The sequence below is a fragment of the Tyto alba genome, unplaced genomic scaffold (assembly GCF_018691265.1).
Source record: "Tyto alba isolate M040663 unplaced genomic scaffold, T.alba_DEE_v4.0 Super-Scaffold_18, whole genome shotgun sequence".
In the NCBI taxonomy this organism is placed as follows: Eukaryota; Metazoa; Chordata; class Aves; order Strigiformes; family Tytonidae; genus Tyto; species Tyto alba.
Window position 1 is genome coordinate 32,718,675 of NW_024881280.1, and position 14,343 is coordinate 32,733,017.

Sequence of the window (14,343 nt, forward strand, 5' to 3'; positions counted from 1 at the left end):
TTCCTGCAAGATAAGTATGTCTCATCCATACCCTTAGCAAGCTCTCCCTTGGTCGTCTTCTCTACCCTACCGAGCTCTTTCAGACCTCTTCACAAGGGAGACAGGGTTTCGGGACAGCGGCTGTAGCACCGTCCTCTGTTAAAATAACAACTGGATTATTCTGAGAACTGAAGAGCGTGATTTGACAGCAAGTTCAGGCCGGGATAAAATTTAATCCGATTCATTTACGCATGCATATAGAAAGCTTTTATTAGCATATATTCCTCAAAGAAAACAAATTATAGTTCCTGGAGATGTTCATCCTGAATTACCCTCTTTCAGCTTCTAGCAAGTAGCAAGTTTTCTTCCTTCCCCAGCTTCACTTTATCTCTCTTCTAGCAACACATACTCAAACCAAACCAAACAAAACTCCTGGAACAAACTCAGTGAACTGAAAGCATAGTATGAAGAGCCAGAGGCAGCACAGCTGAGTTGGATCTTGACAGAGGTAATTCCAAAGCACTTGGAGAAAAAAAAAGGTTTTACCTGAAGATGATAAACAGTAACTCATAAAGCTGATCAATATGAGACTTAAAAAAACACGTATTCACAAAGAGAGAGAAGAAAGCAGGTTGATTCCATTCCATGAACAATTTGTTGTTCTTGCATTAAAAAAAAAAAAAACCTAAGCCAAATGAAATCTGATTGCAGTTAGCCTTCACACCAACTGGTGTGTGCTGGAGAGAACACCGACAAGCACAAGCAAATCCGGAAGGAAACCGCCTGCCACCAACCATGGGAACACCACGTGCTGAGACAAAAGACAGGCGTGTAGCTTCAGATGAGTTATCAAGCTGTAAAAGTCTGCGATAGAGGAGGCACCGTATATGTATTACAGTTCACGTGAATTGTTAGATGACGTTATTAGCTTTTGCTGTCAGATGGTGAAGGAGAGAGAAGGTGTGAAGAAAGGAATTTGGTCAAGTCGTTACAACGGTCACCCTGAAAAGAGAATACCAAGGTGCAAGGCCTGCTCCACCAAAACTTTCTGCGTTCACACACAGAGAAGTATGTCATTAGGCTGTCTGGATAACTTTTAAATAAATCCTCTGGCTTTCACATGCCTTTGATCCCCAACCCCAACATAAGGGTGCCTAGAGAAATACATCAAAACCATGAGACACTCAAATACTAAAAAAATAGAAATAAATCCCTGCTAGATTAAGAACACATTTCAATTTCGATCAAGACAAGCACAAAACAGTGGGAAAGAAAGCCTATGGGCATCAGTGTTATCTGAGTACCAGAACTCAGGCTTGGACCCTCTCTGTAAAACCACAGTCAGTAAATCCTACTTCCACATCTGTAACAGCCGCATGCCAGAACACGTATGTGTAGCAGGACTGGCAAGCTAAAATGAAGTGGGCAGCCCACGCCCATCTTTCTGTCATGTGGACATCACATTAGCACATTAAGCTGTGTTTTCCATGCAGCTCCTGTTCAGGCTCCAAAACTGATCATTAGTGTGATAAATGAAATGAGTGGAAACTTTGGCTTGAAGAGCCGGAACTGCAGCAGCTCTGCAGTCACTCTTCCCAAGTTCTGGTTCATTAGCAAAATGAGAATGTAAGAGGTCAAGTGAACATTCAGATCATAATTTAATTAAGTGCTTGAATGACAAAGCTGTCTACTAGCTTGAGTGATGCAACACAGGGGTCTCATCTGAGCTTGCTGTAGGCATCCAGACCACCTCTGCAACTGGCTTTCAATCAGACTCGGCATAAAAGCGAAAGGCTCAATATGCATGAAAAAAATTTGCTCTAGAACCACCTGTGGGACAGGCAATGAAACACTGTTTAGACCTCCCCAAAAATTAAAGGCAGTCAAGGACTTGAAAGGTGCCCAAGAGATGACCGGTTGAAACAAAATCTGAATTATCACTTGCTGCATTAATCAGTTTCCAAACAGTCTTGAGAGACAGATGGGTATCAGCTTTCCAGACCACCCCAGCCACATCTGGATCTCTCAGCACCCGGGGACGTCCGGGAAGCACGTGCTGCCCTTCTCCTGCAGACACAGGCGGCCACACCAGGGTCACAACCGCCTCCCGACTCCAGAGTAGTCACGCCGGAGTGACCTCCAAGTTCTTGAATTAAAATAAACTCATGACGAGTGATACTGTCAACTGCAGCAGTACAGATGAGGGATTTTATAGTGTCCCTTAGCTGTACCAGCAACCAAAACACGGTGCTTCCTCTTGATACACGCAGTTTTTGAAGACAATTAAATCTCCTATCTCCTTTGATCCTTCCAATAAACACACAAGGTTCTAAAGTTTTGAAAAGCCAACACTGAATACATCAAAAAGACCATCGACCTTCAAAAGAAGAAATGCATCCCAGCCAGCAAAAATTCAGACTCTGTCTTCTTTCAGCCAAGGTCAATAATAGTATTAATTTCTGGACGAAGCCTGAGCACAAGTTCTTTTTAACCAACATTAGGTCCCTTAACAACTTCTTTCTTTATAATGGGCAGAAATGGAAAAACTCACACAAGAGTTCCTATAGCTTTGAATCACTCCTCCTCCTGTATCCATGGAGATTCTTTTTTCTTTTTTTTAAAAAAAAAAAAAAAAATAAATCTGAGAATCTGAGAGTACCAGGAACTAAATGTTGTTGAGCAGCATTAATCATCAGGGCCAGGAAGTCCCCTGCCCAGTGTGGAACACGAGAACCAGGACCAGCTGAATGCTTCCCAGCTACTCTGACCAGTAACTGCTGGAATCACTCAGGATTTGCACCAGAAACAGGTCTGCCGAGTACCTTATCAAAAAGGGAGAGTCAATGGGAATTTTGTCTCTGGAATCTCCTCATCTGGGCAGGATTTTTAGGATTCCCCACTTTAAAGTATCCCATGAAGGTGCTGGCTGCAGTCCCTCCTGCACTAGCATTAGGTTTCAGAGGACCACGCTCTTCCTCATTTGCTCACTTCTGTTTGCCTTGTTACTCTCCCTGGGCAAACAGCCCAGGTAGATTTATGTATCTTTCCTTGTATATATATATATATATCTATATCTCCCAGACAGTATTTCTGAAGTGGACATTTCATATTATTTATAAATACAGTATCTTTATTAAGTTATAACCGCAGTTTGTGTTTATCACGAACATCTGTAAGAGCCAGAAAGTTTTCATCGTGTGTCCATACGCAGAGATAGGAAGGATCAGTTTCTAACACACTTATCTTCATTGGCATTGTTTTAGTTTGTGACTGTGCCAGGGCTCTCTTGCCCTTCCCATTTTTTCAGTGAGCCAAGAGAAGCACAGCCAGCCCTTAGTTGTGAACTACGCTGACTAAACATGCAAAACAGCTATTGATACACATTAGGGGGTTCTTTGCAAAGACTAAAAATGGCAAAGTGCTTCTATCTGACCATTAGTGCACAACAGAAAGACAGCCCATGCCCATGTCCTGCGTGTGTCCCCAGGCCTTGGCAGCAATTCAGAGCTTCAGCTGGAGTCCTGTGAAACGGACGGGTCAGGCTGTGTGAGAAACAGCCCTCAACATATGAGTAACACACTGCTGCCTGGTCGCTGAGGGGTTTGTTGTACTGTTGTTTGGGTTTCGTGGAGAAAACGTAGGAAAAACAGCCTGGAAGAATAAAAATAGAGCTCACCATAAGCACCTGAGAGTTAAAAGGCAATAGCAAGATTCGTGCACATCAGAGACCTTCCACAGGTTTCAGAAATGTTAGAGAGGGGATTATTCTGACGGACAGGTCCAAACCAGTAAGACCTGGCATGTTACCACTGACAGGCAAAGCAGTCCAGCTGCCCAGAAAGCCACAAACCCACCGGTACAGACAAGCAGATACGACTCAGAATAGAATTAACTTGCCTTCGGACAAGATTTGGTCTTCCACTTAAAACCCCCGTGCACATGAAGGCCCTGGTGACACAATCCGATCTAGCTGGGCCACCCCATGGGTATGGGCAGAGCACCCCTGACTTTAGCAGGGCTCTGGATGAACTCAGGCATGCGGAGCATCGTTAGAGCGAGCATCACAGCCTGTGGGATCCACACTGTGGGGCTGGGGTCCGCCTGGCACGGAAATCTAAATGTGCCAGTGGACAGACGTGTTTCCTGGTAATGGACACTGCACAAGCGCAGAGACCTCTTCGTCCAGCTTGGGATTCTATGAAACGCACACATCCCCAGTCTTAATTAGGACAGGATAAAGATCCAAAGGGATGCGTGCATTAAAGACAACGACTGCAATATACATGTTTCTGTTTGAAATTAATCCTGTGGTGCGTACCTAGCGAGCATTTAATTTGTAAACAACTAGAACTATACTACCGAAAGAAAAAAAAAAAAAAAAAAAAAAAAAACACTTAAAAACTGCCATAATGGAGCAGATCAACAACACTGGTTTGGAAAGGTCTCCATTCGTGACTACAAACTGCAAAAGATGCCAACATAAAAAGTAAAAAAAAAAAAAAATAGGGTAACTTGTTCACAGATTCACTGGATCTCAACTACACTGATAAATATCAGGAGTAACTTTCAAGATACTATAACATAAAGTATGTTTTTATATGTGTCTGAATTAGTGGAAAATAATTCACAGAATCCCTCAAAGTATTACACTATTTCAACAATTATGTTTTGAATCATGCCATCAAATTATCTAATGGGCATAGAAATGAGAGTTAAGTGTTTTTAATAACATCTTTTCAGATTCAGTAGGATTTATGGTTTTATAAAGAAATCCTCTCTGCTTGCGGGTTATATGTCCACCAGGCACGCACTCTGTAGACATCCCCATGCTGCTGCTATTACGAGCCTCCTTAGAAGATGTCGATATAAACTTCTGTTTGTGGCTATAAAGCCTCAAACTACAGCTAAAACATAGTTCAGCTGTTTGCACAGAAATGCGGCGCAGTTATAATGAAGTAAAATCCATGCTGCAATCCTCCACCTACAGCCCCTGTATTTAACTGGTTGGTGAGAGATAAAAATAGAATAGCAGGTAAAGAGACATGTAGAAAAAGACACTTATTTCTTGAAAGGTGCTGTGATGCCCTTCACCACCCCAGCACTGACACAGATGTGACTGCTTATCTGGTAATTTCTTCTCCTGAATACATAAATTTGAGAATCTTTTTGACTTCTGCATAACAAGGCAGATAACATGTGGCTCTTCCCCTTTAGACATATGCCCTTACCAATCATTCTGCAACAACAGTAAGTTTAAACAGCACAGGAACAAATAACGTTTAAATGGACACTGCCAAGCAAAAATGCCCAAGGTTGCTTCTTCTAGTCCAATAAAAAGCTGTCTTTAAAACAAAAAAAGGAAACCAAGTCACCCCTTTGTAATATTTTCAAAGTAAATGCTACGCATACTTCAGGATGTAAGTGACATAACCTTGAAACTGTCTTTAGAAAAAAAAAAAAAAGAAAATTGTTTGAACTTCTGTCCAAGCTGAGTGGACAAAACACAAAACAAGCAGGAGAAACTATGAGAAGTACATTGTATTTTTGAACCAGCACGACTTTTAACACAGCGTTTTCAATACTGTCATCTTTAAACTAACGCCATTCAACTCGAGGGAAGCGATGCGGCCGGAGGTGTCACCAGCTCTGCTAACGCTGAGACTGCTCAGTGCTCGCACAACAGCTCGCCAAGGAAAGACAGAGGTGGTGGATGTTGGCGAGTGGGAGCGGATCAACCCCGGGCCTCGCGTCAGATCCACGCCTGGACGCCAGACACAGCCTCTCTTACGCTGCAGTGTTAATACGAGGGTGTAAGTGTTCCTTCGGCTGTGGAGCTACTGGGCATCATTTTAATTTGGTGTCATTTCATCCATGCAATGGGACAGAGAGCCCAAACTTCTAATTTGTTAGAGAAATTAGGCATTGACCTTGTTAAAACTGCATGCCGAAACATGCAGTCTGTACTCTGCCTTACCTCTCACTCCTCCTTTATTTTACTGCCAGGGTTTCCTATGTCTGGAGCAGGTAAGTCTTCCTTCCATTGCTGACAAACACTGCCATGTATGAAAGTGCCCTTACAAACACCATCCTCTCCAGAAGACACGCTTCCAGCGTGATCTTTAGTTTCTTACACCTGGATCTGAATCGTTATTCTGGGGGGTTCATATTTATAACCCTCAGGCCTATTTAACTTCGCTTTTATATAGACTAGGATCACTGTGTGATTCTACAGGGCTTTGTCTAAGGTTCTCCAGGCAATTTACTCTTTCCAAATGTCACCCTAATCTACTAAGAGCTCCGGTGAAATGAACATGCCTGCAGGCAGAATGAAATCCTGCTGAATACAGCAACGAGTTATGGAAGAGTTAAAGTAATGAACAGTTACAGCCCCTTACTTTTGTCAGAAAGAATGGATACGTTAAGAAAGGTTTCCTTCCATTTGTAAAACTCCCATGTGTTTGAAAGGCATGTCTAACTATAGCAAACAGGTTGAATGCTGCTGTATCTTGTAATTAAAAAAAATTATTGCTCTCTGTAGTTAAGTGCAAGAGTCGTAAGAATTATGCTTCATACATAAATGGAGAAATAAAAATACAGAAACATTTTCAAGCCTGACTGTAGCACCTGCCTTTGGCTGTCCATCAGAGATGCCTAAGCCCCCCAAAGTGACGGTATGTAGATAGTCTCACTGCCAGAATTAACTTTTATGAGTTAAGCATCCATATTACCTCCTAAGACAGAGGCTTCGGGACTTGTTACCTTAAAGGAAGCTGGGGTTCATATCAGCAACAACTACAGTTACTACTGTCCAAAGCTTGTAAAACCTAAATCTTAAGGATCCAAATGGGAAGACAAGAAAAATCAGAGAATGCTGGGAGTTTGTGACTAAAGCGATTTATCCAAAAGGTAAAAACTAAGGCAAGGACAAGGAACCAATGGGGCTGGTATTGCTCAGTTTATTTCTTCCAGACTGTCACCACTCTTTTTATAATTTTTGCATTATTTCTGACCACACTACAATATATTCCTGTGTAGCCCTCCAAATAGGTATGAAGGCCATGAAACACTCAGCAGAGAAGGCCCGCAACTCAGGCAAGTACTTAAATCAACTGAAATTAAGGAATAAACAAACATCTATGGATTTCTGTGCGTTCTGGATCAAACCCTCAGTGAGTAGCGAAATGATGAGTAGCAGGACTTTGGGCATCTTGTGCAGTTGTCTGATAGAATGGTAGAGTTCTACCACCCCAGCCCATGCACTCGATTATAAATATATTAAATGAACATTCAAACCATAATTATTTTTAAATGGTGGTAACAGCACTTGTTTGTCAGAGATAGACAAACCATCTGACTGCACAAGTACTCATCTCCACATATTTCATTGCAAGGAATGTAAGGAAAGATACATACTACTAAATATACATTCAGACTATTGCAAAGCACAGAACCAAAATATCATCTAAAAGAGAATAATTCCTACTGAGAATGTTGCCTCTTTCTGGCGAGTCCAATTCACCACATAAGAGAGTATATTTTTGATGATCCTAAATCAAGCTTCCAGTAGGGAAGATTTTAAAATATTCTTGTGTTGTAACAAAATGTTCCCGCTGGTGTTGTAATGAAAGAAAGAAAGAAAGGAGGAAAAAAACCACAAACAAACAAACAAACAAACAAACACAACAAAACAAACATCTCCTGGCAGGAAATTAATTATTGAGTATTCCACTGCTTGATGATGCGCTCCTACATTCTGCACAGGCTTTCTAATTTTCTCTTTCGATATGTGGAGAAATTCACTATCGAGAACATACAAATAGAATAAGGAGCACAAGAATATCAGTTCATTAAATGCATTTAGAAACAGAACAGACCTGGAGTGAGGAACCTGGTTTGTGCATCACCACACCTGGTTCTTATTCCCTCTTTATATTCCCCTCTCCTCTTCTCCATCAGATTGTCACTTTTGCTTCTGATCTCTGAAATTACCGCTGTCAAGGATGGAAGCAGTGCGCCTGGCTTTTAGCATCACTTACCTGCCAGAGCTTTAGCTATCACTTCCTTCATTGAAAAAATAAAATGGAAAATCTCAGATCTTGATGGAAAGGGAAAATAAAAGCCCATCATCATGTGCTTATGTCTAAATATCCAGACATAATTCCATTTTTAAAACCATCCTCTTTTCCCCTATGTCCAGTCCGTTTAGCAAATCCCACCCCTGGCTGTCAGTTTTAGTCTCCCTGGGAAAAAGCTGAAAACGCCATGCATGCCATAATTTCACCCATCAGTTAGGTGACAGAATATATAGTTCCTGAGGCTACGTCTGTATCCAGCACACGCACCTAGAACAACTCCTGAATTCAGTGGGATCACACCACTGCAAAAGCACCCCCACGAGAGCAGATACTTCCCAGCAACTGGCATCCTGGATCCTTCCTGGATGTGGAAGTACCAAACTAGAGAGGGAAGATGCAACAGACTGAAACAGCATATGCCATCTTCAAATAGTATTTTACGTCAGCAGTGCTCTATAGCTTAGCTAAGATATAATGAAGAACTTTGAGAAAAATGAGTAATTTTAGCTTTTAAAAAAAGGAGGCAGAAAGGGTATGAAAAACTGCTACAGCAGATGGCTGTATGATGCCTGCAGAAACTTTAATACCAGCTGGGCTGCTCAGGTGCTAGTGGTGCTGTTTCTCACCATCATCATCACTTGGGCTCATCTCCCTGGGCTCTTCCACCGGCTGCTGGGCAGGAAGGCTTGGACACAGCACGACAGGACGCCTCTATCAGCCTTCCAGACCTGAAAGACCTCGTATTTGGCTGGCTCCATGCATCAGCAGAAGCCTCCATCTCTGCACACAGACATGCCAGTGTTTTCACATGTTGCTCCTATCTGCAATTACTTCACTGCTGCCTCCCATCCTCTCCTTACAACATACTCCCTCTTCTTGGGTCTATATTCTTATCATGGGGTTCCCGGAGACCGGGAACCACCCTCGCATACATAAAATGTCCCACTGAAAGGAAGGATTCTGGAATAAAACAAACCACCAGCTTCACAGCACCTACTCCAAACCCAGCTGGTCTTGCAAGAGAGCGCTGCGGGAGCGGGAGCTGCAGCAGCAGGCGGGGACCCTCAGAACCCACGGTCCTTCGCGTGGCCCCACGGGAGCTTTGCCGGTGCTGCTGGCAACTCTGCACCATCCCCGGGTAGTTTTTTATCCTAGACTCATGACTTTCTAGCACCTCAAAACTCTTACCGACTCTGCGGCTGACAGACAATGACACTAGCGGTGATTCTGATCGCATGGTTTTGAGAGGAGAGAATGAATTTTCAATTATAAAAGCAGGAGCAAGTTTAACTACTACATATGAACGTAGAGCACGTGCTGCCATCTTCCAAAAAACTACCCAGAAGAGAAGCACCACGCTTTGCCACTGAGCTCCTGAGTGACAAAAAAAAAAAAAAAAAAAAAAAAAAAAAAAAATCACACTCTCCTGAGTATCAGACTCACCATCTGTAAAATGTTTTTCATCTCTAGAAGATAATGTGAGAACTATGTGTTACAAATTCTATATACTGTAAGTGATAGGTATTATCCCTTGCTTTGGAGCAGCACCTTAGAACAAATGCCTTTTCTCCCCTGTAAGAGCCCGCGTGGGACATAAAACTTCTTAAAACCCTATTTAGTAGTGCAAGCAAGATGACAACTAACAGATCTCTCAAAATTCCTCTTGTAGGGTAAGAAGGGAACAGGAGGGTTTTTTCATGAACATAGTGTTATTCAAAGGAATTTGCCCTGTAGGATGACATTCTCCTACTGAACTACAGGAATTTTAGAGAAGGCTGCGTGCATCTGTATAAATGCATCTTAAGTTCCAGAAAGGGAAATCGGTTTAACTCCTTCTTACACAAATGAGTGAGAGGCAAAGCCGAAAATATATTACACTTTTTTAAGAAGAGATTTCTTTTCAATTCCTTCTCAAAAAATGCCCATGAATTAAGGATTAAACCGGGTTTAATTCCTACAGTTTTGAGCAACAAGAGATCAGAGGCAGGCCGTCCATGCTAACACATAGAGTCGAAAGAGGCAGAGCCAGGAGTCAGAACTGTAGAATTACACTGTAATGAGAGACTGTCAAAACCCAAAGGGAGTTCAACCTGGAAGCAACAGCCCCGGCTGTACCCAAAATCTGAATTTCAGAGGTTATGATGATGCAGGTCAAAATGTTGCCGAGTGACCCCATCAGCAATTAACTGCATTAATACAACACCAGAGCTGAAAGAATGGCTAATTTGAGTCTCTCCACTGATAAATTACACATCTTCTATAATCAAGCCAAACCAAAGCCAATTTCCAGCAACTGCACCGCCTCTGCCAGGAGACAGTGCCTTAATATCATTATGCATAAACAGGAAGAGATAATGACCTATAATTCAAGCCTGTTATTTTTATGGAACACGAAGATGCACTGCAGTATAATGTAATCTGTTGCTTAAGACTGGTATGTTATGTTGAACAAATTGTCCTCCCATAAAACACTGCTGCTTTTTCTTCTTCGACCCGATTCTTGCCACTCGCAAAGAGTTAGCTGGTGAGGGGCAAACGTAACTTTGGAGGAACTACTACACCGATAATGAACTACACTCGAACCTGGGTATTTGCATCCTTTCCGCCAGCACAGCCTGTGGCGGAACAGGAGAGCATCTCGTAGATGATTTACCCAAAAGCTCTTCCCATGTTTATTCAACAGTAGCTTGTGAGATGGTACGTGGAACTGAGCGCTCAGCCGGCCACCGGCTTCCCTCCGGGCTGCGCGGATACGGCCCCAGAGCCGCGCCCCGACCGCGGCCGAGCACCCCCAAACCGCCCGGCCGGAGGGGCAGGGCGGGCTCTGCCCCCCAAGCTTGTGGAGCTCAGGCTCCGCGGGGATTAAAAGGTAAACCCCCCCCCTTACCCGCAGAGGCGGGGGGATCCCCGGCACCCCTCGCTCCGCACCTCCCAGCCGGCCAGGACCCCCCCCCCCCCCCCCCCCCCCCGAGAGGGGGAGCGAGGTGAGCCGGAGGCTGTAGCACCCCCCCACACACAGACACCCCCCCCCCCCGACGGCCCTCGGGAGGAGGCTATGGGGAGGCAGCGGCCCCCCGGGGCGGGATCCACCGCCCCCCCTCCGCCGCATCCCCCGCGCCCCGTCCCTCCCGCGGGGTCCGGCGCCCCCCCCCCCCCGCCCCAACGCCGGGGGTTCTCCGCGGGCTGGGCGGGCCCGCCGCCGCGCTGAAGGGAAACTTTGGCCCCGCCGCCTTCCTCCTCCTCCTCCTCCTCCTCCTCCTCCTCCTCCTGCGGCCCCGCGCCGCCCCCGCTGCGGGGAGCCGGGGGGGGTCCGGGGGGGGGGGGGGCGCGCTGGGGAGCCGGCGGCAGCCCCCGCACCGCGGCGCGGGGAGAGGCGGGGGCGGAAGGACCGGCCCGGGGGGAGAGGAAGGGGAGCGGGGGCGGCGCGGGGGCGGTTCTCCCGGGGGTGTCGGTTTACCTTGGAGGTTCTGCACTCGGATGTCGCTGATGTGCCCGATGAGCTCCTCGCGTTGGAACCAGTCCCACTCCTGCCCGGCCATGGGGACGGGGGGCCGGGAGGAGGGGAGGGGGGGGGGGGGGGGGGGGGAGAAAGCCGGCGGGCACCGCCGCCGCCGCTTTCACCGGCACCGACGGCGGGAGCGGAGCGGGGGGGGGGGGGGCGGCCCCTCTCCGCCCCGCCCCGCGGCCCGCCCCTACCCGCCCTCCCTCCGCCCGGGGGGGCGGGGGTCCGGCCGTGCCCCCCCCCCCGCCTGCCGCCCCTTCCCTCCCATCGCATCGCATCGTCTCGGCGTGGGGGGGGGGGGGAGCGGATGAGCCACCCCCCCCCCCCCCGCCCCGGCCCGTCCGGGAGCGGCCTGTTAGCGCTCTAAATAAATACGTTTTTTTCCTACTGAGGCAGCGGGGGGGGGGGGCTGTAAACAATGCCGAGCTCTTGCCCGCTTTCCCTTACCTGTTCGTGGGGTCGGGGGAAGTGTCGGCCCCTGTACTAAGTGTCACGCACCCACGGCAGAGAGGGGAGAAGAAAATCTGAGCGGCGGAGGGGCTTTCCTCGTGGGGGTGGGATGAGCGCCACTGTAAAGTAAAAGCACAAACTGAATGAGTTTGCATACTCATTTAGCCCGCTCTTGCTCGTCTGTTCAGGCTGTCAAATTTCCTTTGTGGCGGATGTTTGCGTCGGGTATCTTAAGTTACGCGGGTTTTCATCAAAACTGGGCAGGCATTGTTACCAACGCTCTTCGGTATCACGAAGATCTGTGCTCTACAAACTCGGTGAAGAGCAGGAGCATTTCCCTTACATACAGGGCATTTCATGACAATATACCGCTGTTCGGAGTTTTGTGCCTGTTTCCTTTTCAAACCGTGAAGACTGTATAATGTAAACAGCAAATTTTGACACAATCCAGTCAGACTAGTATAGCATCATTAGTTAGACTAGCAAAACACGCAAGCTGAGATCTACAAAGTTAAACACAAACAAACTGGGATCTAGAGATTGTGGCCCTTTCAAGTTGGAAGTGTTTATGTGATCCCAAGTAAATTCTTACTCCACACAACCAGTTGTTTCACCCAGCTCAGGAATGCAGCGCTCTTCCCACAGCCCGCTCCGGTGATTTCTCTATTATGACTCAAAATCAGATGGTGAGAAGGCAAAGGCATCCATAAACCATCTAATAGGTGAGCTATTCGTCACCGCTATAACACGCACCAGCCAGCTATCCCCCAAATCCAGTCTCCAAGAGTCTGAGGAGGTCTTTAGCGGTTTACACATCAAGGCTCAAAAGTTTTGCACAAAGGTAAGGACAGATGAATGCCATGCTGAAGAGCTTATAAACCCGAATGCAATGAGCAGAAGAAACAGCTTGTGCCTAGGAAAATGCAGCTGAACTCAGCCAGATTTGCACAAATCACAGTGCCGGGCTTTGACTTCATTTTGCGCTGGGGGGACCTGTTTTGTTTTTTTTTTTTTTTTTCCAGGAGGTCTCTGAGCGGACTGAAAGCGTCGGAACTGCGTTTGGAGGTGGAGCTGGAAACGGAGCCGGTGTGGCTGTGGGGAAAGCAGGTGAGTGACTTCACAGTGTCGGTGAAATACTGTCCGCGAGGTCCGCCGGAGGTCCCTAGTCCACGCTGCTGCTCAAAGCAGGACCACTGCCCACGCCGGACGGGGACAGCTGAGGCTTTCTCTCACCGTGTGTGAGCATCCTCCAGGAGCTGGGCTTTCACAAGCTCTCTAGATAGCCTCTCCCAGTCCGCACTGGCCTGCTTCTGAGACAGTGGCCGCTTGCTGTGGGCGGTATGCCAGCTGGGGAAGGGGAGTTGGTGGGAGACGCAGGTAAATGAACGAGAAGCGGACCGGTCTGCAACCTTCAGCAGCAGAGTCGTAGAATCACAGAATCGTTTAGGTTGAAAAAGACCTTTAAGATGAGCAAGTCCAACCATAAACCCAACACTGCCAAGTCCACCACTAAACCATGTCCCTAAGTGCCACATCTACACGTCTTTTAAATACCTCCAGGGATGGTGACACAACCACTTCCCTGGGCAGCCTGTTCCAGTGCTTGGCGACCCTTTCCGTGAAGAAATTTTTCCTCATATCCAATCTAAACCTTCCCTGGTGCAACTTAAGGCTATTTCCCTTGTCCTATCGCTTGTTAATTGGGAAACAGACTGACACCCCCCTCGCTCTAACCTCCTTGCAGGTGGTTGTTGTAGAGAGCGATAAGGTCTCCCCTCAGCTTCCTTTTCCCCAGGCTAAAAACTCCAATTCCCTCAGCCGCCCCTCAGAAGACTTGTGCTCTAGACCCTTCACCAGGTTCACTGCCCTGTTTTGGACGTGCTCCAGCACCTCAATGTCTTTCATGTAGTGAGGAGCCCAAAACTGAGCACAGTGTTGGAGTTGTGGCCTTACCCGTGCCGAGTACAGGGGGGACAATTATTTTCCTAGTCCTGCTGGCCACGCTATTCCTGATACAGAAGGTGGACGCTGAGGTGCAGCAGAAGAAGCAGAGGTCAGAGGAAGCAATCCAGTAACTCCTCACTGCCAGCCCCACCTGATGTGTGATGTTACAGCTGTAATTCATTGCTCTCTGCACCTTTTTCTGGGGCTAATTACTGCCTTCACCCTCCTTGCCCTGTGCGAGAGCTGCCCAGCTCCACTGTCAGGGTGGCTGAGGGTGCAGCCCCCCAGCGCCTTGGACATCTCCAGGCCTGCCGGGTGGCTGCATTTAAATTGCACACTCTGGGTCTCAGGGTCGGGCTGGGTTTAAAGTGTTGTAAATGATTAACGTTGTGG

The 14,343-nt window shown here is 46.8% G+C and overlaps 1 protein-coding gene across 4 annotated transcripts in view; it reads right to left on the reverse strand.

Annotated features, from left to right (window-relative positions):
* CLMN (calmin) overlaps positions 1-12,067 on the reverse strand; it is a 74,718-nt gene extending 62,651 nt beyond the window's left edge. For 2 of the 4 annotated variants that reach the window (XM_042790867.1, XM_042790866.1), the window contains exon 1: positions 11,512-11,663. In XM_042790867.1, coding sequence (XP_042646801.1) covers positions 11,512-11,593 — 82 coding nt within the window. In that variant the 5' untranslated portion in view covers positions 11,594-11,663. Of the gene's footprint in view, positions 1-8,015; positions 8,062-11,511; positions 11,664-12,003 lie in introns of those variants that run through there. The other 2 variants (XM_042790869.1, XM_042790868.1) reach the window with 2 other exon arrangements.
* Between the last annotated feature and the right edge of the window lie 2,276 nt (positions 12,068-14,343).